The 20048-nt window shown below is 56.6% G+C and overlaps 1 protein-coding gene across 1 annotated transcript in view; it reads right to left on the reverse strand.

Moving 5' to 3' along the window:
* The window catches only part of KCNK5 (potassium two pore domain channel subfamily K member 5), a 37988-nt gene that overhangs the window by 3122 nt on the left and 14818 nt on the right, over positions 1-20048 (reverse strand). The window contains exons 2-4 of the mRNA XM_008710386.2: positions 3502-3613; positions 2146-2312; positions 1666-1834 (exon numbers count right to left, since the gene is read on the reverse strand). Coding sequence (XP_008708608.1) covers positions 1666-1834; positions 2146-2312; positions 3502-3613 — 448 coding nt within the window. The remainder of the gene's footprint in view (positions 1-1665; positions 1835-2145; positions 2313-3501; positions 3614-20048) is intronic.

Raw genomic sequence — 20048 nt, forward strand, 5'->3', positions numbered from 1 at the left:
TTAAGTGAGCGAGTGGCTGGCATCTTCACTGCTGGGGATGGACTCACTGGTTTAACGTGAATGGGGCTGGTGGTTGGGCCAAGAGGATTGTGCACAGTGGTCCCAGCAGAAACTGTTCTCGAAAGCCTTGATTCGCCTTCAGTGGGGTCTGGCTGCCCCCTGACTTCCTGTTTCTGCGTTCTTCAGACTGGCCCTTCCCATGGTCTAGAGGGCTCTGCCACTCCATATCCTCCTCCTCTGAGGCCAGGCTCCTGACACCTGCTCCAGGGAGTCCTCCAGGGTCACCCTGCACAGCTCTGACTGATCTCCTACACTCCAGCATCATGAGATTTCTAGCTTAACTTTACATTTCTAGGCACATTGGTCTGATTATACATCCTGCCCCCACCCCACCTTCCAACTGGGAGCAATCTGGAAAAGGGACTAGGGGAAGGGGGCTTCTTCCAGAGTGGGGCTCCCACAGGGCAGACTCTACCACTCTCATCAACTTAGAGGTCCCTGAAGACAGGTGCTGTGTTTGCCGCTGGAGTCAAGAGGTGTCTTTGAGGGATGCCCGGGGCTGTTGGGCACAGGCAGGGTGTGAAGACAAGCGCCGTGCATGCTAACATAGCTGGACCCTACCCTCAGCACTAATTTGATCTTCTGCCCCCTGTTAGGTAGGTGCTATTCTTTTTAAGCCAATCTTGCAGATGAGGAAACTGAGGGAGAGGTCTGAGGTCTTGCTGGAGCTGAGAAAGTGTGGCTAAATATACCCCACCAGCCCAGTACAAAGGCTCCTCGTTGCCCGCTCAGGGTCCCTTAGACAATGGCAGAGCTGTGCCTCCGTCTAAATTTATCTCCTAAGACAGCAGGCCCTGATCTGCTGAGGTCGGGAGAGTGTTCGGGCCTCTTTCCTGTTCCCCCCACCACTCAGCCGCCCCTCCTAGCGTTTGGAGTCTCCCCTTACAATGAGGCAGAAGGGTAGTAACCAGCTCCTGCCCCCTAGGAAGGGGGAGGGAGGAGACCAGAGGCCCCTGGAGCAAAGGTTGGGGTCGGCTGGGCAGGGCAACAGGCACTGAGGGAACAAACGTGGGGTCAGTGCAGCCAAACAGGAGTCAAGAAGATGAAGGGCCAAGATGCAGTGCAGGCCACAGGCACAGGTCTCAGAGAGGCTGGGGCCAGAGAATTTTATCACCTGCCTGGATTAAGTAAGGGAGGAGTGGGAGGGACTATCCCGCCCCGGAGGGTGGGGCAGCTTAGGAGAAGGCCTCTCTTGTCTCTAAACTGCCTGTGGCAAGAGGAAAGTTTCGGGCCTGTGAGCCAAGCCTCTAGAACAGCTCCCTCCACTCGTGTGACGGGATGCAAGGCAGGCAGCTCTGTGACAGGAAGGGGGCCCCTAGCTTAGCTGGGGCTTTCTGGGTAATAGGCTCAAACCCTGTAGTGGGGAAGGACCTACCCCCAGCCCTTAGTGAACCTAGGCCTAGGCCAAGCAGGAAAAGCTATGACCCAAGAAAGAAAGGGAAACAGAAGAGGACCCCTTTGGCGGGGCGGGGGGTTGGGGGGGGTTGCTGCCCAGGACACTGAGCACCTGCTGGGACCCCAGTAAAGGTCAGCTGAATTGCAGGTGGAGAAGCAGAGAAAGAGAAGGCAGAGAGGCAGAGGCACGGGGAGAAGGGCAGGACTCACCAGCCACAAAGTCGCCAAAGCCGATGGTGGAGATGGTGATGAAGGAGTAGTAGAGGCCCTCGATGTAGTCCCACTCCTCGGTCACCATGAACACGAAGGGCGGGATCACCAGGTGGACCAGGACGCCCCATACAATGAAGATGGCTGTGCATGTGATCTGTGCCTGCCGCTGATGAGGGGGCAGGTGGGGAGACCAAGTCAGACCCGTGGCAGAGACTGGGGAAACTCAGCAGGGGCACCCGGAAGGCCGGGGAGGCCGCCAGGTGGGAGGCTAGCTGGCACCACGCCTGGGAAGAGGCTCACGACCCAGGAAAGGGCGAGGAGCACCATTCCCAGCCTCACCCAGGGGCCAGGGGGCCCCAAAACTGCCCTCTCGTCACCTGCTCTAGCACCTTTGTCCATTCTCGGATCTTTCCCATCCTCCCATCACCTGCCACGGTCCCCCCAGCACTGCCCAGCACCTAGGATTTGGGGACATACCAGGCTCACGCCTCTCTTGGTGAGGAACTGGCCCAGCCTCTTGGCACGTCCCCCGAAGAACTTGCCCAGGGCACTGATCCACGTCAGGCAGAGCGGCACCCCAAAGAGACCATAGAAGACACAGAAGAGGCGCCCGGCAGGGGTCTTGGGAGCCACATTGCCATAGCCTGAGGAAGAAGAAGAGAGTGGGGCACAGAGAGCCACAGCGGAGGTGATGGACCCAGACGCAGCATGGGCCCCCGCCTCCACTACGCACCCCCACCTATACCCACAACCACACAACCACATTCTCGACGATCCCTTGATATGGATCTAGTATCAGTCCTTAAGAAATGAAATTTCACTTCACTACACTATGGTCATGATCATTTATAAAGCAAGCAGGACGGCATGGGCTATGTCTCCTCCATCAGACTGGGAGCTCCCTGCTGGACAAAGCCTTCATCACTGCAAGCCTTCCACTAGTCTATACGGCACCACTGTGCAAATTACAAACAGCATTCTCTGAGGAGACACGCCAGAGGTACCCTGGGAGGTGGTCTCTAAAGACGGCCATTCTTAATCCCTTCCCTTCCTGTGCGAGTGTGCTGCTGCCACGTCGGCCCCCGTCTAATCTGTTCCGTCGGAAGCTGGGCTGCCATGGCCAGCTTGGCCAGCAAATGCAACGCAAGTGGTGCTGGACAGGCTAAGTCTAAGAAGCCCTGTTGCTTCTCCCTGGGATGGCCTGAAATGCTCACTTTGGGGATTCTCCCCCTTGGAATCCAGCTGCCATACTGCCAGCTGCCTGAGTCACTGCGTTTTCATCCCCAGCCGTGCTCTCAGCCAACAGCCAGAGTCCACTATCAAATGTGTGATGGAAGAAGCCATCCCAGATGTCTAGCCAATAGTGCTTTTTGGCTGACTCCAGCCACAGACACAGGACTGCCACCGCCATTACCAACCTCCAGCAAGAACCAACCGGCTGAACCCAGCCAATCCACAGAACAGCGGAAGATAATAATAAGTTGTGCTTTAAGCCATTAAGTTCTGGGGTGGTTGGTCATGCAGCCATCGATAACAGAAGAGACACCCAGCCCGGTGAGTAAGCATGGGCTGGGTTGGTGCAGTGCACAACCTGTCTGACCTCCTGCATGGCTCAGGCTATCGGGTTGTGTCGTTTCTGCTCCAGGAGCCCAGGTGAGGACTCCTGGAAAAGTCTCCTAAGTGTGGCCAGTCACCAAGGACTTACTAAACCCCCAGGAAAGTGTTAAAAGAATGCAACGCAATTGAAGGCCATGGGACCAGAGCTGGACTCTTATAAGGTTCCGTGCAGCGAGGGCACGGACGTGGGTATTCTGAAGGTCCCAGAAGACTTACCGATTGTAGTGATGACCGTGGCTGCAAAAATCATTGCATTGGGCCAGTTCCAGTTGTTGAAGGTTTGATTCCCGGTAATGGCCACGCCCTGTCCTGCAGCATCAGACACTACCTAGAACGAGAGACACAAAGTGACACAGATGATTTCGAAGTGACAGCAGCGTGTGCAACTGCATATGAGCACTGTTATTTAATCATCACAATAACAAGGTGGCAGTTACTGTCTCCAATTTATAGATGATGAAACATTTTCTGGAGGATCAGAGAGGTTAAGTGATTTGCCCAAGGTCACACAGCTGGTAAGAATGTGAACTCAGGCACTCTGCCTTTAAAGTCGGTTCTCTCATTGAGCCAGTGCTTCTCACACTGACTAGCATGCACCGGCATCCCCTGGAGAGCTTGGTAAATACAGACTGCTGGGCCCCACCTCCAGAGTCTGACGCAGCAGGTCTGGCAAGGGGTCAGAGAATTTGCATTTCTAATGAGTTTCCAGCTGCTGCGCTACTGGGCCAGAGACACACTTTGAGAACCACTGTACTAGACTGTTCTGCCAGAAAGAAGGCACGTGTGATTCAGAAACATTGGATGCCTGTGCCCTACACAGTCCTCCACAGAGAAGTCTTCTACTGCAGGACAGACCTGGGAGGGACCCCCAGCCACCCCTCGCCCCAGCTCATTGCCCTCCTGGATCTGTCATCTGGGCATACGAATCAGCTGGCTTCCTTTTCCCCATGCTTGGGACTCTATCATACTCTTCCCCTACAAGCTCCTCCTTCCCTCTCTTCTCTGGATCTGTCTCTCTGCCCTGGGCCGAGCAATTTCAAGGTCTAGGCCAGCACAGATCACCAGAGGTGTGGTGTACATTTCAGGGTGACTCAAAGTCACGCGCTCAGTCCCCACAGGGCTCCCAGTGGCCTGAGGGCCGCAGGTGAGAGGCCACCTGGGGAGGTCAACTGGTGGCCCCAGAAGAAGCCTTATCTATTCCAGGAACTTTAACAGCGGCCAAACCTGCTTCAACCTGCCGAGAACAGCCTCTGACCTCCCCATCCGTCAGTCCTGCCACTGTTCCCCCAGCCTACAGACGGCAGGGTGTGGACCCCAGCAGAAGGCTCACAAGCAGGGCCCAGGATGTAAACCAGGAGTTCCAGTTCTGCCCCCGAGGAGACCCCAGGGTGGGCCACCCAATCCAGACACCCGGAAACTCGGCGGGATTCTCTACAAAACTCAAGCCTGGGCCTGAGGGAGAACAGAAGGGCGAGGAATGGAAGCAAGAGGGAGACGGAAAGGCCGCAGTTCTCAGCCAGCGCGGCGTGACTGAAGTTCAGTGGGAAACAAGGGAGGGGCTGGGGTTGTTCTGAAGGAAGGAGCAGTCTGCAGCAGCCGCAGCAGCGGGCCCGTGGAAACGGATCTGCAGATTTCATAAAGAATTTTCCATGATGACATGCTCATCTGACAGGCCATCAAACCACACCACCCGCTGCCCTGCCTCCTCGCGGCGTTTCCAGCACATCTCTCTGCAAGCCAGGGAGCGGCGTCGCCGAGGGGCGGCGGGCGGCCTGAAGCCCTCCTCTCAGACAGCCGCTGTCTAGCTGGCCAGGCCATTTCCATGGGAGAGCACCAGCACATCTACACCCCAAGGCGCCTCCAGGTCCATCTGAAAGGTTTTCTAAAAAATTAAACCTATGCCCAAAGCAGGAGAACGAGAAGGAGCAGGGTCCCGTGTCTTAATGTGAAACAGACGGCGGCTCCCTTTGGCCCTTCATCATCTCAGCGGCCCGCTGCAGAGCGGAGGGCGAGAAGTGCCGTGGAGCTCAGCCGACAGACAAAAAGAGCGTGTAAGGGGAGGCCGCAGCACTGAGCAGGGGACCATGCGTTTGGGGCACCGAGTCTGGTCATCTCCGTGGAGTCTCGGGAACACGAGCGCTGTCCCTCTTCTCACACAGATGAAGGGGGTGGAATCTCGAAACTCAAACCAGAGCCCTCGCAGATGTCTAAATGGGGACGGCAGAATGTTCGGCGCATTCCAAAGAGAAACTGGTGGGCACTAGGAGCGAGCGCAGGTCCGTCAAGAACCAGTCACGCTCAGCTAAGTGCATCTCCCGCTTCGAAGGGGTTGCAAACCCTTGAAGTTGGGTGGAATGCAGTAAACCTAGATGTCATCGAGGCAGCTGAACAGATGGGCTTGCAGATATTTCATGTGGACAAGACAGAGAAATGTAGGGCGGAGCTGGGATTAATTTGGGCCCCTTTCAAAGCAGATAAACCACCAAGAAGTACTGATCTTTATCAGCCTGGCCTGAGGGTGTCCACGATCATGCTAAAGGCCTGGCCTCTGCCATATTTTAATCAACAACACAGAAAAGATACGTAGAGGGCCGACCCGTCTACTCTGCAAAGGATGTAAAGCTGGGGACGGGGCGGGATGGGGAGAGAGCCAATGGCAGTCTGGAACTCAGAATCACCTCTCCTGGGGAAGATGGGCCCGCACTAACAGGACAGGATTACCTTTTACTATTTTCATGTCATACACTTTGGGTTAGAAAAGACCAGCCCAGGATCGACAGGAGAAGTCCTTGGGTTTCACCTGACCACAAACTAGCAAACACTAGAAAAGTAAATAAAATCTCAGGCAGCGTCAACACCTTATCTCTTCAGGGCTGGGCCGCACACGGTGACCTCTGCGCCACTCTGGGTGTCGGGCCTCACAGGACCTGCTAACTGAGAGGGAACCGGGCTGGCATTTTTGGGTAACGAGCGACCTGAGAATGCACTGCTCTGGGCAGTCATCCACTTCCGGTAGTAGGAAGTGTTTAGAGCAAGGGTGACCATAGCACAGCAGGGATGTCCAGGGGTGACCAGAACCAGCGAAGCTCAGCCGGGTGGGTGGCAGCACCCTCTGAGAGTGTCTGGAAATGCCGAGCGGGGAGCAGTGTCTGTGTCCGATGCTGCGGCAGGCACCGTGGAGGTCCCGTGAGGAGACAACATCTCTGTCCTCCCACCCATCTATGCCAGGTAATGGGGCTGGATGCCCCACGACACACAGGACCGCCCAACCCACGATGCCGACAATGCTCCCGCTGAGAAACACCGGCTTCCCAAAGGCAATCCGCGACTTGGGAATCAGTTAGTAAGTGCTAAGGAGACACCCGACAGAAGAGTGGCAAACGGGGTAACCAAAGAGGGCGTTACGGTTGGGAGCTCTGAGGGAGACAAGCTGGGTTTCCTGCCTTTCCCCCTGCCAATGCTATGCCCTTTGGGGCACAGCGTGCAGCCTCAGCGTCCGGCCCTGCGTTACTGGGGAGCCGCAGTCCCAGGCACTTTCCCCAGGACCTCCATTATCCCTGCACGGTCATCCAGAGAGGGGCACTCTGAAGGGTCCCAGTGTCCCCAGAGCTAGAAGCACCACCAGCCCTTACAGCAACCCCATGGCAGTCCTGCCCACTGGGCAGGTCACAAAACAGGCTGAGAGAGGTCAAGTGGCAGAACTGGGCTAGATTCCGGACTGTCTGGTTTTAAGTCCGCGGGGCTCCCCCCACCTCCCTTCACTGCTCTAGCTGCCCCCTGAGTACCCCTAGCACCCCTTGCTGTTGCCTCCTCTCTGCCCAAGAGCACCAAGCAGCTGGCCTGGGAATCAGCTTGGCTCCATCCCAATGCTGGGGCATGAAGTAGGATTTTTGTGCTGCTGAATGGCGGACACCCCTTGCTGGGGTGTATATACACATATTACCTAACTGGCTCTTCCTGCGATCCTGCCAGGTGTTACTCGACAGGTGAGGAAAAGGGAGCCTGGGGGGGCGGGGGCAGAAGTCCCGATGTGGACTTGGGGGCCTGCTCCCTGTTCCCACCATGTGTAGCTGCAGCTTTGGCAGGGACAGCTCAATGGTTACGGCCAGGGTCCCACAGGGTGCAGGGGAAGGTCTCCCAGAACACTGAGGTCATCCCTGGGTTACAGAGAGTGGCATGGGAGAGCCAGGCTGACACCCCGTTAGACACGGCGTCCTGTCCCCCGGGTTAGGGAAATAGCTCTCGCAGGAGGAGGCGGCCCCTGTTCACTCACAGGATTCTTTAACTTGGCTCCCAAATTCCCACAAGACAATATTTTCATTTTCCACATAACCCAGGAGAGTGATGGGAGATGGGGATACTGCACACAGCCCGGGCCCAGCTCTTGTCTGGGGAAGGAGCAGAGCTCCCGCCTGGGTCGGCCTCATGATAAAGCAGCTGTGATTTATTGAGGGCTTTCTATGCACCAAGTGTTGTGCTAACACTTTACTGCCTGTGGCTCATTTAATGAGGACAGAATCCTGCTGGGAAGATACCGTAATTTTTTCCATTTTACAAATGAAAATGTAAGGCTTAGAGAGGTTAAGTAAGTAGCCTAAGGTCAGAATGCTCAAAGCAAAGCCAGGAGAGCCCTGACTAGACACGGTTATCCTCCCCCCACCCCTTCCCACAAAGGCCACAGGAAGGAGGCCAGTACATACTTCCACCCCTTTGCACCAGCTGAAAAAACAGTGCCCTAAAACCAGTCCATCCACTCTGACCTGAGCTCAGCATTTCTAGCCAGGCCTCCAGGGAGGCAACATGCCCTTGCCTTGGCTTCAGGCAACCGGCTGCCCTGACCCCACCCTCCTGGGCTCTCACTGTCCGCGAAATAGGGTTCCCGGACAGCTCTGCATCCCCCGGGGATCGGGGGTTTCCCAGGCAGAGGCAGCTGCCAGGCCTCCCCTTCCTGGAGAGACTCATCCTGATAAGTGGGCAGTCCTGGGCCTTGGGACACAATGCCTACCTTCAGACCCGGGCAGGTGGGGCTGAGGTCAGGCCTCTCCCCTCATCCACCCAGGTGTGCAGGGACAAGACAGGGCACTGGAGTCGGGATGGCAGCCTGGCTGGGGATGGCAGCTATCAGGCACCCAGGGAGCTACTCCCCATCTGGTCTCCGGCTCTCAGACAGACATCAGGTATGGACCACAGAGCTTGTTCCGCCATGCGGAATGCAGCCATAAGGAGCCTCCTTGATGCCAGCCTCCCCTGGACCCGCAGGCAGTGGGGGGCATGCAAGCCGAGTGGCCTTTACCCATCCCTGGCTGCATTTCACCCTGAGGTCCACACACTGGCAGGGTGCTTGGTAAGACAGAAAGGACCTTTATCATTCCACTCACCTGGCCCTCCTGGCGCCCCCTTGTGAGGTGGGCGGGGCACCGCTTATTAAGACTTATTTCATAGATCAGAACAGTTGATATTTGAAGAGCAGCTGATTTTGAGCACCGAAGTGACAGATACCAACCAAGCACCTAAAATCACTTAGCTCGTTGAATCTTTACAACCCTAAAACGTGGGGGCCGTGACCCCCAATTACAGATGAAGACTATAAGGCACAGAGGCTAATGAAGTAGGGTGCCCAAGGTCACACAGCTGGTCAGCGGTGGAGCTGGGGAGTGAACTGGGGCCGTCTGGCTTTCAACCCCTGTGTGCCACCTACAGACAGGGACAGGGGACGCAGGGGGGGCTTCGCCACAAGGAGTGGAGCCAGGTCTTGAGAACACAACCTCCCAAGCCATTGAGAGAAACGTCTGCAGGAATGNAGACTTCCCTAGAACATTCATAAGCTTCATAAGAGCGGGGCTTTTTGATCTGTTTTCTTTGCTGCTGCTGTATTCCCAGCGCCTAGAACACTGCCTGGCACATAGTAGGTGCTCAACAAATACTTGGTAGGTGGGTGAGGAAATGAACTGACGGGAGTGCATATTCTCTGGCCTAGACTAACTTATCCTCCAGTCCCCTTCCTTCAACCCTTTCCCAGCGTTGTTCTGCAGCTGGGTTTTACCTAAATACATTAGCAACAAGGTGGAGGACTTTATCCAGCAGGAGAGCGGGAAGCAGAGTCAGATCCCAGCAAGGGTGGGGGCTGGTGGGGCCACGGAAACCACCCGCATTGAAGTGGAACTGAGGGTGGGGTCGGGGGGAGTGGTTGCTAGACTCTGGGGGCGGCAGAGGGCTGGGGAAGGGGTGGGGTGAGGGAGGCAGGTAAATGCCCCCTCAGCCAAGGCCAAGGCAACAAAGCAAGTGGCAGTGGGGCTGGGAGAGTGCCTGGGGAGCCTTGAAGGACCGTCTTTTCTGCAGGAAGGGGAAGCAGTCCCCTGCGCAAACTGTCCTGCGGGCAGCGGGTGAGCAGAGAGCGGAAAACGGAATGTAAGTCGCCCCTGGTAGCGACACTTCAGTAAGAAGCCCGGCACCTTCCTCAGTGAGTGCTTGCAAGCCCCTGTGCGGCCCAGCCGGAGCCCTGCACCTAGGGAGGTGGACGGCTCTCATGCCCTCTCCATGGCACTGACCTGGCGGTAAATCTAGGGGGGCTCCCAAATGCTAACACCAAGTCTCTGGGTAAATAACGTAGCCTATTAGCCTCAGTTTCTCCATCTGCCAAGAATAACACCGACGCCAAGCATACAAAAAGTATGCGGGACATCAACGCAGGCTGTCATCGTCAGCATTGAACAAACGGGTCTGCAACCAGTGCTATGACTCCTTACACGTGTCCGTCAGGAAACCAGACCCTGCAAGGACCTGAGACTGTGCGACCCCAAGGCTAGATCAAAGTGAGGGGTTAACTTCCCTGCACCTGGAGGGCAGGCCTGGGTGAGAACAGGAGACACTGTCCCCAAGCTTCCTCATACCTGCCCCCTTTTCCCACCTCTTTCTGTTCTAAGAGTGAAAGCTGTCCTTTCACAGTCTGACCAATCTGCTCCTTCAGGGCACAGGGTGACTTCTCCGACATCGATGGGGACCAAAACAACTTAAGGGGACAGGGGATCAGTTGGAGCTGGAGGGGCTGGAGGCGAGGGTGTGTGTTAACGTTTTCTCTGGAGGAAGAAGGCCCATCTCTCCCGGTCTCTGCCACCCGGAGCCTCCCAGACACCCTGACCAGTTTCCCGAACAGCCAAGCAAGGCAGGCAGGCCGGGAAGGAAACAATGCCACACACTAAGTCCCCCGACACCATGCCTGCCAGGGGGGGCTGAGCCTGTCTGAGCCCCAGTCCCAGCTCCCCGCCCCACTGCCCCCAGCTTCCCAATGTCTACCTACCACCTGGCCCCTGCTGGGCTCACTCTGCATGTTCCTGTCTGTCCGTACATCCGTCTAGTCTAACGAAGAACCCCTCAGAACAGGGGGCCACGAGTGGGGTCGAGGCCCTGTACGGGGGTGTTCCGAACAGGTCAGATGGAAGCGGAGGTTAGTAAGCCTACCTCAGGTACTTTCCAAGCAAGTATTTGCAGTCTGCGCTTGTTGAGAACCGTGTTTTTCAAATCCTTTAACACCTGAACTAATGAACAAATAAAAGGAGGAGGGGAGGAGGACCCCAGAGCCTGTGTGCGGACTCCCTAGAGCAGTTTGAGAAGCAGAAGTGGGCGTGTCAGGGGCTAGTCTGTCCAGCCGCTGCGCCAGTCCCCCATCAGACGGTCCTTTCTGGGACTACTGGCAAATCAAATGTATTTTGGCCAGAAGGTGACCACCTGTTAATGATTATTCCTGAGACCAGTGAGAGAGTTGAAGACTGTTAGTTAAACCCTCCATGATCTCCATCCTCTCTCCCTCTGCACCGCTCAGAGGGACCTGACTTCTCTAGCTTTCCCTCACTGGCGACGGGGGAGGGGCTGCTGGGCTGGTTACTAGATGAGGAAACTGAGGCTCAGGGACCTGAGATCCCACACAGCCCTCAAGGCAGTGGCTCTCAGTCCAGGCTGCCCAACGGAACCACCCAGGAGTTTAAATGACTACAGGGCCTGCGCCCCCAGCTGGTGTTCTGTGCAGCAGACCTGGGCTCCACCGGGGATTCTGATGTGCGGCCCCTCACTGCCTCGCGCAAAGCGGTGATGGGTGTGTGCGTGCGGCTCCAAGCCGCCACCTCCCTGTCCTGAGCATTCTCACCAACCTCCCGCCTCAGCCCAGGTGACCAGGGTGTGGCTGGGAGGGCAGGCGCACCTGAGGAGCAGGGTACAGGCAAGGGCCAGGTGGTGCCACCTGCTACCCCTGCCAGGTGCAGGCCCGGCTCACCAGGCCCTGTGGCTCCCGGCACGGGGCAGGTGCCCGCGGCAGCTGCAGGAACCCGAGGGGGCGGGGCCACACGGCGCCTCAGTTGAGACCAGACCTCAGGACTTTTGTTAACTTCTTTTTTGCTTATCTGCAGCTTTCAGCTTTGCTCCAGGGCCTACCTGAAGTAATTATGTTTTTAGAAGAAAGAAAGACAAACTGTTGGAGGTATGCTAGGCTAAGCTCTGCTCTGCCAGTCGCTTGCCCAGATTCTCCAGGAACCCTTGACCTCTGCCCGCCTCCTTCTCTGTAAAATGAGGAGGCTGGCCTAGGACTGCTGGGGTCCCCCCGCCTGTACAAGTCATATCTTCCTCTGCTCGGAACCATGACTTTGGAGCCCAGGTCAGCACTTCCCAAGTCCCCAAGCCCACAGCACATTCGAGAAAACCCATTTTCATTCTCCGGCTCCTCCTGAGCCCCCCGCAAGTCAGGCCACCCCTGTCAGGAGTGAGCCCTGCTCTTCAATCACACCTCCTTCCTCGTGGCCCCTACATCCCACTGAAGGATGGAGAAGGCGCCTCGCTGCGTCCACTCCTCTCTGGTTCTTAAAGTAATGGGCCAGTACTGGTCCAGGCTGCCCTACCTCAGCCCAGGTGTCTTGGGTGGGGCCGTGTACAAAACACAGTCCTCTGCAGCGTTGGTCGCACCTACAGAAACCCACGCGACCTCATTAGGCAAGGCGGCGAGTGGTCCGCCACCCCATCCTCGATGCACACTTTAGGGGTCACTATCCTACTGCCTCACCTGGACTGCACCTGGAGATCATCTGGCAGGAGCGTGGGAAAGTCCTCCCGCCTGCATCCTACCCTCAGGGTCTGGGGCATGGAACTAGGATGCTTAAAGCTGCCCCAGATGACTCTAATATTATATACAACCAATTTCAAAGCCACTGCCCTAGACTCCAATCATCCTCCCTATTAGGGGAAGGCCCGAGTCCAGCCCGGCGCCAGGGCAGCAGGCCTGGAAGCATGGCTGTCCTCCAGTCCAGCGTTGGCTTTCCCCTCACACACCCTCCTGAGCCATCTCTCAGCAGCCTTTGCGGAGCGCAGAGGCACTCCTAGATCTCACGCTCATGGGGGCAAGCCTGTGCCAGAGGTGAGCACATTTTCAGCAGAAATCTCTGGGTTTCCGACTTTCTCAGGCCCGGGAGCCCTGTCTGTACTCAGGAGGGGCAATAAAAACAAGGCAGGTGACCCTGCCCCCATTGTTCTCTGCCTGGGACGGTAATCCCCCGGCAGCTGGGAGCCCCTCCCGTGAGAGCTGAGCCCAGGGACTGGCTGACCTGGGAGGGCTGCAGGTTTGGCTAAAGCAAACACTGAAGGGCTGGTGGGGTCTGAGCTCAGGATGGGACGTCAGCAAGTGTTCTCAGGCACCTGGAGGGCTCAGCCATGCGTAAGACTGGAAATGCCTGTGTGTGCAGGCGTGGGGGACCTCTCTGGCACAGCTCGGGTCCCACAGCACTGCCGCCTGAGAGCCGGCCATGGAAGTAGGAAAGCGTTTCCTCTGACCATCCACCCACCCACACAAGAGGACCCTCCACAGCCGTATGCTCAAAGTCCACCTCCTGCTTCCTCTTCCAAGGACTCAGGGCAGGTGGGATGTCCCGGGACACCTAATGACAAGAGGGACGTCCTTAGGCCACCTCAGCTTCTCTACCCACTGTCCTGCTCGGGGTGACTGTGGCCCCTGTGCTCCCTATCTGGGACGCAGCGACCTGGGGCCTGGGGTCATGACGTGGCTCCTTCCCTGTCCCCGGAATCCAAATCCTGGGAATGTCTGACATCTCTCTGCCTTGACAGATGCAGAGAAAACTGTTGGGCCAGGAGCCCTCCAACAGATGGGCAGAACAGTCCCCTTCCTCCCCCACCAGGATGCAGGAACTAGGGAGCGAGAGGTCCCTGCACTGTGTTCAGCTTCTGGCTTGTCCTTCCCAAGCAAGCCCCTCTGTTGAGCCCCCCTCAGTGGCTCTAACAAGGAAGCCAGGTAGGGCGCTGAGATGGCAGCTGCCTCCTCCTCACCCAAACTCACAATCCTCAGGCACCTCTCCCACCTAGAACTCTTCTAGCCCTAATGCCATTTAAGACCAAGACCCTGTAGGAAAGGGAGGCAAAATGGATAGTCCTAGTTCCATTTTGTAGCTGAGGAAATTGATCAGAGAGGGCTAGTGACATGGGACAAGTCACACAGCACGGTGATGACAAAGCACTGAGCAGAACCAGCCAGAATCCTCTGACTCTCAGTTGAGGGCCCTTTCCACCCAACAACCAGACCATACACCACCCATCCCAGGACTGGGCTGAGAAATGCCAACCAAACTGGAGCAGGGAAGGGAACAACAAGGGAACAACAGACAGGTAGGCACAGGTAACAGGTGGCGAAGAGCCATGAAAAGGTTGCGCAGGTCTACTTTGGGTATCATTTGGGATGAGTGTATGCTGACACTCCCTGTCCCCAACTCCCGGGATGCCTCTTGGATTTACCCCGACCTTGCAGCGGGGTGGAAGGAGCAAACACGGGAAGTCACCATCCATGCGAGGCTTCTAAAAACAGCCCTCAAGCAGGCCACAAAGGAGGTCACAGGAACTGCTGACTTGCCATCTCCCCATCCAGGGCTGATGACCGGAGGGAGATCTAGTTCACCCTCAGCCTGGCTGCCCCCTCCCCTGGCCCCCCTGCCAGCTTGCTTCCCATCCTCCAGGGCTCAGGTCTGCATGCTGGCCTGGACAACACAAACTGGGATGGCCAACCCACTTCAAAATCACGAATATCATGTTCGAGATCCTCCATGACCAGCACAGGGACAGAGCAGCAAAGCCTGAGCTTTGAAGCAGACACGACTGGATTCAAATCCAAGCTCTACCATTCACCAGCAGGTCACCTGGGGCATGTCCTCTCCCTTCTCTGAGCTTCACACTCAGTCACCTGGCAAGTAGAGGTACGAAGACTTTGCTGGGTTGGGATGCAGATTACGTGAAACAATGCACGGCTCGGTGTTGGACATACTAGGGGTGCTCCCGAAATAGGTACTAGGAAGAAAAGTGAATGTGGGAAGGACAGGGGGGGTGGGGAGGCCACCTCCACTCTGGGGGTGTGCACCTGCTGAATGGGACCTCTGGCGCTGTGGACAAGGGAGACGGGCTAGCTGTCAACAGCAATGCCCTCCTTCCCGGCTACCACCACCCAGAAGACAAGGGCTTGAGACAGTACTTATGGCTACATTCTGCTAGGTATCTGTTATCTGGCCCACTGTTTATCTCCCCCCAATAGGCTGTGAGCTCAGAAGGCAGATCTCACTCATCTCTTACCCCTAGAGCAGAACCTGGCACTAGTAAGCACTCAATATTAATGAGTAACCCAGTCTCCAAGACGTATGTCTTTTACAACCACCCTTTCCAGGGCACAAGGATGGGTGCCGGTGTACTTAGGGTGGGTTCTGGCTCCACTGGATAAGGTGGGCAGTCCCGGTAGGTGCGGGCAGCCCGGGATGATGGCTCTGCGTTTCTCTGCCCCACTGCCTCTCCCCTGCATCACCCCACCCCACCTGTCTTCAAGGCCAAAGCTCCCGGAGGTCCTAGCCCTGGTGAGTCAGCTGCCCTGCAGACTTTGGAACCATCAGGATTTTAGAGGAAGGAGGCAGGTGGGTGGGGAAGGGTGGGAGCCCAGGAGGCATGACAGGGTGAGGGCCACAGGTCTTCCCGTGCATGACCCTGCTTTCCCGCTACCCCACCGAGGGGACAGGACGCTCTGTTCCACGAAGCTCTCTTGAGCTCTGGTGGCTGCCAGCCCTGTTCCTCTGGACACAGCTGCCTGCTGCCCTGGGCTCCCCTGCTGGGATCCTGAGGATAAGGTTCCCCACCACTGGCACCCCTGGACTCTTGCCTCCATGATACAAAACCTGTCCTGATGATACCTGCCACATTCCTGCCTCCTGGTTATACCTGCACCCTTGAGAGAAGGGCTGTGGCTGACACTGCCCACCTCTTGTCCCGTCTCGCAGAGCACACCAGACCACCGGCACACTTCTCCGCATCCAGGGGCCTTGAGAGCAGCCCCTCCACCTGCTCCTTCCTCCTTTCCCTCTCGCTTCACCCACGGCTGACGGCTCTGGGTAATAAGTAACCACCCACCCTTGAAGCCTGGGGTTCTGATGATAAGGAATTATTAAGCTTACCCATTTATTATAATTTGTTTAAGATGACTACATGGTTAAACTGTAAACCCCTTCACTAATTAAAAAAAAAAAGGTCAGAGGGGTCTCAGGGGGTGGGTGGCAGGAATTCTGCATTGGGGGGGGGCAGCTTGAGTTTCTCCACTATGTAGGAACGCTCCTGCCTGTTTCTTACACCCCCTCCAGCCCCCAAACCTGGCCCCCTGGCCTGCGAGCATGATCCCACCCCACCCCCCTCCACAAAGCCCCCTGAAGGATCCTCCTGAGGGCCAACCACCTGTCACAAAATCCATCCTTATTGTCCGACTCTAACCTAAATCCCTCCGGCTGCACTCCAAGCCCATTTCCTCTGGTTCAGTCTCCAGCTGGAGACGAACAACAGCTGGCCTCCATCCTCCCTGGAATAAATTGTACCAGAAACTACCGGCGAAGTGGCACAGGCATTTTGGGGTGGATGGTACACCTCCCCGTTGTGAGGAGGTGGAGGGGGTGGGCAGCAGCTTCTGCCTCCACGGCCCCCAAAGCCCAGATCAAATCCCACCAGAAGACGGGGTCCCGATCAGAGACAAGGGTCAAGACCAAAATGCCCAATGGCGGTGAGAATCCCTGGGCCAGATGCAAGGGGAGCTGTGTCCTAAAGGGCAGCCTCCCCGGATTTCACACACCAGTTGCATGAGGGGCTCTGGCCACCAAGGCCCCGTGTGGAGATCACAGAGTTGAGTTACGAACAGGATCCCCAAACAGTGTGGGAAAGGAATGAGAGTCAGATATATGCAACCAGTGCCACCCCTACCCACATAGGTCATGAAAGCACAGGGCCAGACTAGGCACAGCCGTCTCAGCCTTTTCCGCCTGGCAGGGATGGACGGCCCCCCGGGGCCACCTCCCATCCCCAGCCGCCTGGGGCGTGGACGTGACTGGGGTGAAGAAACAGAGAGCCATTTTGTGCTGAAGGTACGGAAAAGTACAGCCAGGCCCTCCTAGCGCAGAGAGGCTGGGTGAGGTGAGGGGTGGTGTGGGGGCTGAAAAAGCCTCCCGTGCCCGGACCTGGGGCCCAGGACCAGGGACAGGCCGGGTGACAGGAAACGGAAACTCTCCGGACGGCACAGCAGCAGACTCGTGCCTGTGAGACAGCCCCACTGCGAAACCCACGCAGCAGAACGTATCAGGACCCCAGCTCACTCGTTCCCTCCTTCAGGAGGGCTGTGATTTTAAGCAAAAGTCTTTCTCAAGTCTGCTTCACCCCCTCAGCCCCCCACCCCCCACCCCGGGCAGCCCTCAGTCTTCTCAGCAGACTGCAGCAACAGTCAGCACACAGGTCTGCACAGGGTTACTATCCCCGCCCCCCACCGCCCTAGAGGCCATGATCTTCATTTCTTCATCTGTAAAATGGGAATAACATCGCCTCCCTACCAACTCTCAGGTTCTGGATCCAAAGGCTTGATGGATGTGGACGGGTACACGGGGCTAACCTAGAAATGCGCCTCACTTACAAACTTAGGGTTTCTAAACGCCTCGTGCTGCTGGGGTAGGCTTGCTTTCAGACTCCCGGTGCGTTGTGTGTGGCCAGGGAAGGCTCCAAGACAGGAAGGTAAGTGGTACCAGATTTCCAAGTCACCCAGGGGTCAGGCGGAGAGCAAAACCAGCTCCACACGTGGCTGCATCCTGTCCCCCAGCAGAACTCAGTTTCCCACAAAACACTCTATGTGGGAGGCTTGTCCAGGGAGGTCTGTTTACCCTCCAGCCTGCTGAAGACGGCTGTCTGTCCTGGGCCACGGAGGGCCACACAAGTGACCCAACAGTGGGCTTCCAGGACACAGCTGTCACCTCCCAGGAGGAGTAGCGAGACAAGATGGCAAGATGGGAAGAGGGCCGCTTCACCCTCACTCCCCCCTAGGGGCCCTGGGGTAGTCCCCTCTCTGGAGGGGCGAGAGTGCAGCTGTGCCTGCCCGCTATGACAACCACACCTGGCCAGGCACCAGCCCCACGCCCCGTGCAGAACCCACCCAACCTCGTTTAACCCAAGGAAAAGATGGGGCCAGAAACACGGACGACCTTGCACTGGGCAGCTCAAAGTCGGGTCTACTGGTTAAGTATGCGCTGAGCACAGGCCACCTGCGCGGACGCTGTGAGCCAAACCAGCGAAGCTCAAGGCACAGGCCCTGCCCAGGAGGGCCGGTCGTCCTCACCAGAGAGGCGGGCAGACAGGAAGTCACTGGATGGTGGAAGATACCACAACAAAGTGCGGACGGACGCTGAGGCCAGGACAAGCCCTGGGGCTCCCGCCGCGCCCTTCTCCAAGTACTAGCACTGAGCATGAAGCAGGACCAGAAACTCAAACACGGACGGGGAAACGGAGGCTCAAGAGACACAGACCACTAGAGCAGAGCCCTCTCAGTCCGACGCTTCCCCCAGCTCTGAAAACTGCCTGTCCCTACTCCCCGGCCCCAGCCTTGGGTCTTCCACCTTTCCCGGAGCGGGACCCCAGAAGGATGCTGGAAAACCCCTGCAAGTTCCATCAGTCACCCCTTCTTCCATTCCTTCCAGATTTGTGATGGAAGATAGTTCTCAGTTCTCATCCCAAGGGGAAGACGTGCCCATGTGGCTGGCACAGTCGCCCAAGCGGTGAACACGAACCTTAAGGATAGGCTTCCCTCCGAAGGACCAGGGAAGAGCCGACGCTTCACTGGAGACGGGCAGGCTGAGGGAAGGGGGTGGAGCAGGCACTCAGAAGAAATTGAGACCCTGAAGCAACAACCAGAGACCCATGAAAAACGACTAACTTGGGGCGCCTGAGTGGTTCAGTCAGTTATGCTTCTGCCTTCAGCTCAGGTCATGATCCCGGAGTCCTGGGACTGAGCCCCACATCAGGCTCCCTGCTCAGCCGGGGGTCTGGTCCTCCCTCTGCCCCTACCCCCTCTTGTGCTCTCTCTCTCTCTCTCTCTCTGATAAATAAATAAAATCTTTTAAAAAAAAGAAACGACTAACTTTCCACAGCCTGGTCCCACCTCCACTGCACCGAGCCTGACCGATGACACCAGGAATGACCCTCCCACCAAATACACACTCGTCTGACTCAGAAGGCAAGGCGGTCCACAGCTCTCACAGATCTCGCACTTTCTGGGGCATGACAGTGGCTGTGCTCACCTCCAAAGAGCTCGCAAGCTTCCGGTGGGTGGGACAGGGAACCCACCCCCTGCAGGTTCTGGGCACATCACAGTCCATGCGGCTCCGAGGCGGCCAGGTCAGGCCAGCTCTCCCCTCTCCCACCCCAGAGCAGGAATGGAATTTGACCAGACACTGAGAGAAGCCAGTGTGCCATTAGAAACCTCCACAGATTCCTATCAACACACCAGTGCTGTCCAAGAGAACTCTCTGTGCTGATGGAATGTTCTATATCTGAGCAGTCCCATGTGGCTACCGAGCCTTTGAAATGTGGCCAGGGTGACCGAGGAACTAAATTTTAATTTAAAATTAAACAGCCACGATATTTAGTAATAGCACGCTAAAATAAAATTAACTAGCAGCATGTGGGTGGTGATTTCTATACTGATCCTACCCAAATTCTCTCCTAGGCAGGCTGTGCCTTCCCCTGGACCCTCAGGTTCACCCCAAGCCTCAGGCTGTAGTCTGCAGCACGCTCCTGATTCTGAATTACGTGCATGCTGACCCAAATTTTGCTGGCTTGTGCTTTTTGTTCATTGGAAAGGCAGGGCAAGGTCTCCCTGTGGCCCTGTGGGGCTTGCCAGAGCTCGATACAATAAAGCACTGGTCCATGGGCCTCCGGAAGACACTGCCCTTTGTAGGGGACACAGACCCCGGCACTGGGTCCAGCCGCTGGGGCCCCCCCGGCTCTGCCAGGCTTCTCTCGGGAAACCACACGTGGTGGTTTCTTCTTGGAGACAGCCAACTCCTGTGAGTCCAGTCTCCAACAGCTTGGTCTGCAGACCAAAGGCCCACCTGGTGCCCCCAGTCTTTGAGACCCTTTCCCTCCAAGTGTTCAAAGTCACCACTTTGGCAGCTAAATTTAAAAATAACAACAAGATGCTGTTAAGCAATCACAGAACTGATACCAGGTCTCAGAGTGTGTTCTGTTAAAACCATTTGCTTTTGTGCTTGGTGTTCCTCAGACGTCAAAAATAGCGAGCCTAGAAGTGGCTAATGATACAAACTCAGTTTCTTTGTTTTAAAGGCAATTCAACAGCATTTCAGAAAACCGGGGAGTCAGAGGAAGACAAAGGCAGCAATCATCCTCCCTCCCAGTCAGCACTAACTGCCTTCTGTTTTTGCGTC

The sequence above is a fragment of the Ursus maritimus genome, unplaced genomic scaffold (genome assembly GCF_017311325.1).
Source record: "Ursus maritimus isolate PB19 unplaced genomic scaffold, ASM1731132v1 scaffold_30, whole genome shotgun sequence".
Taxonomy (NCBI): domain Eukaryota; kingdom Metazoa; phylum Chordata; class Mammalia; order Carnivora; family Ursidae; genus Ursus; species Ursus maritimus.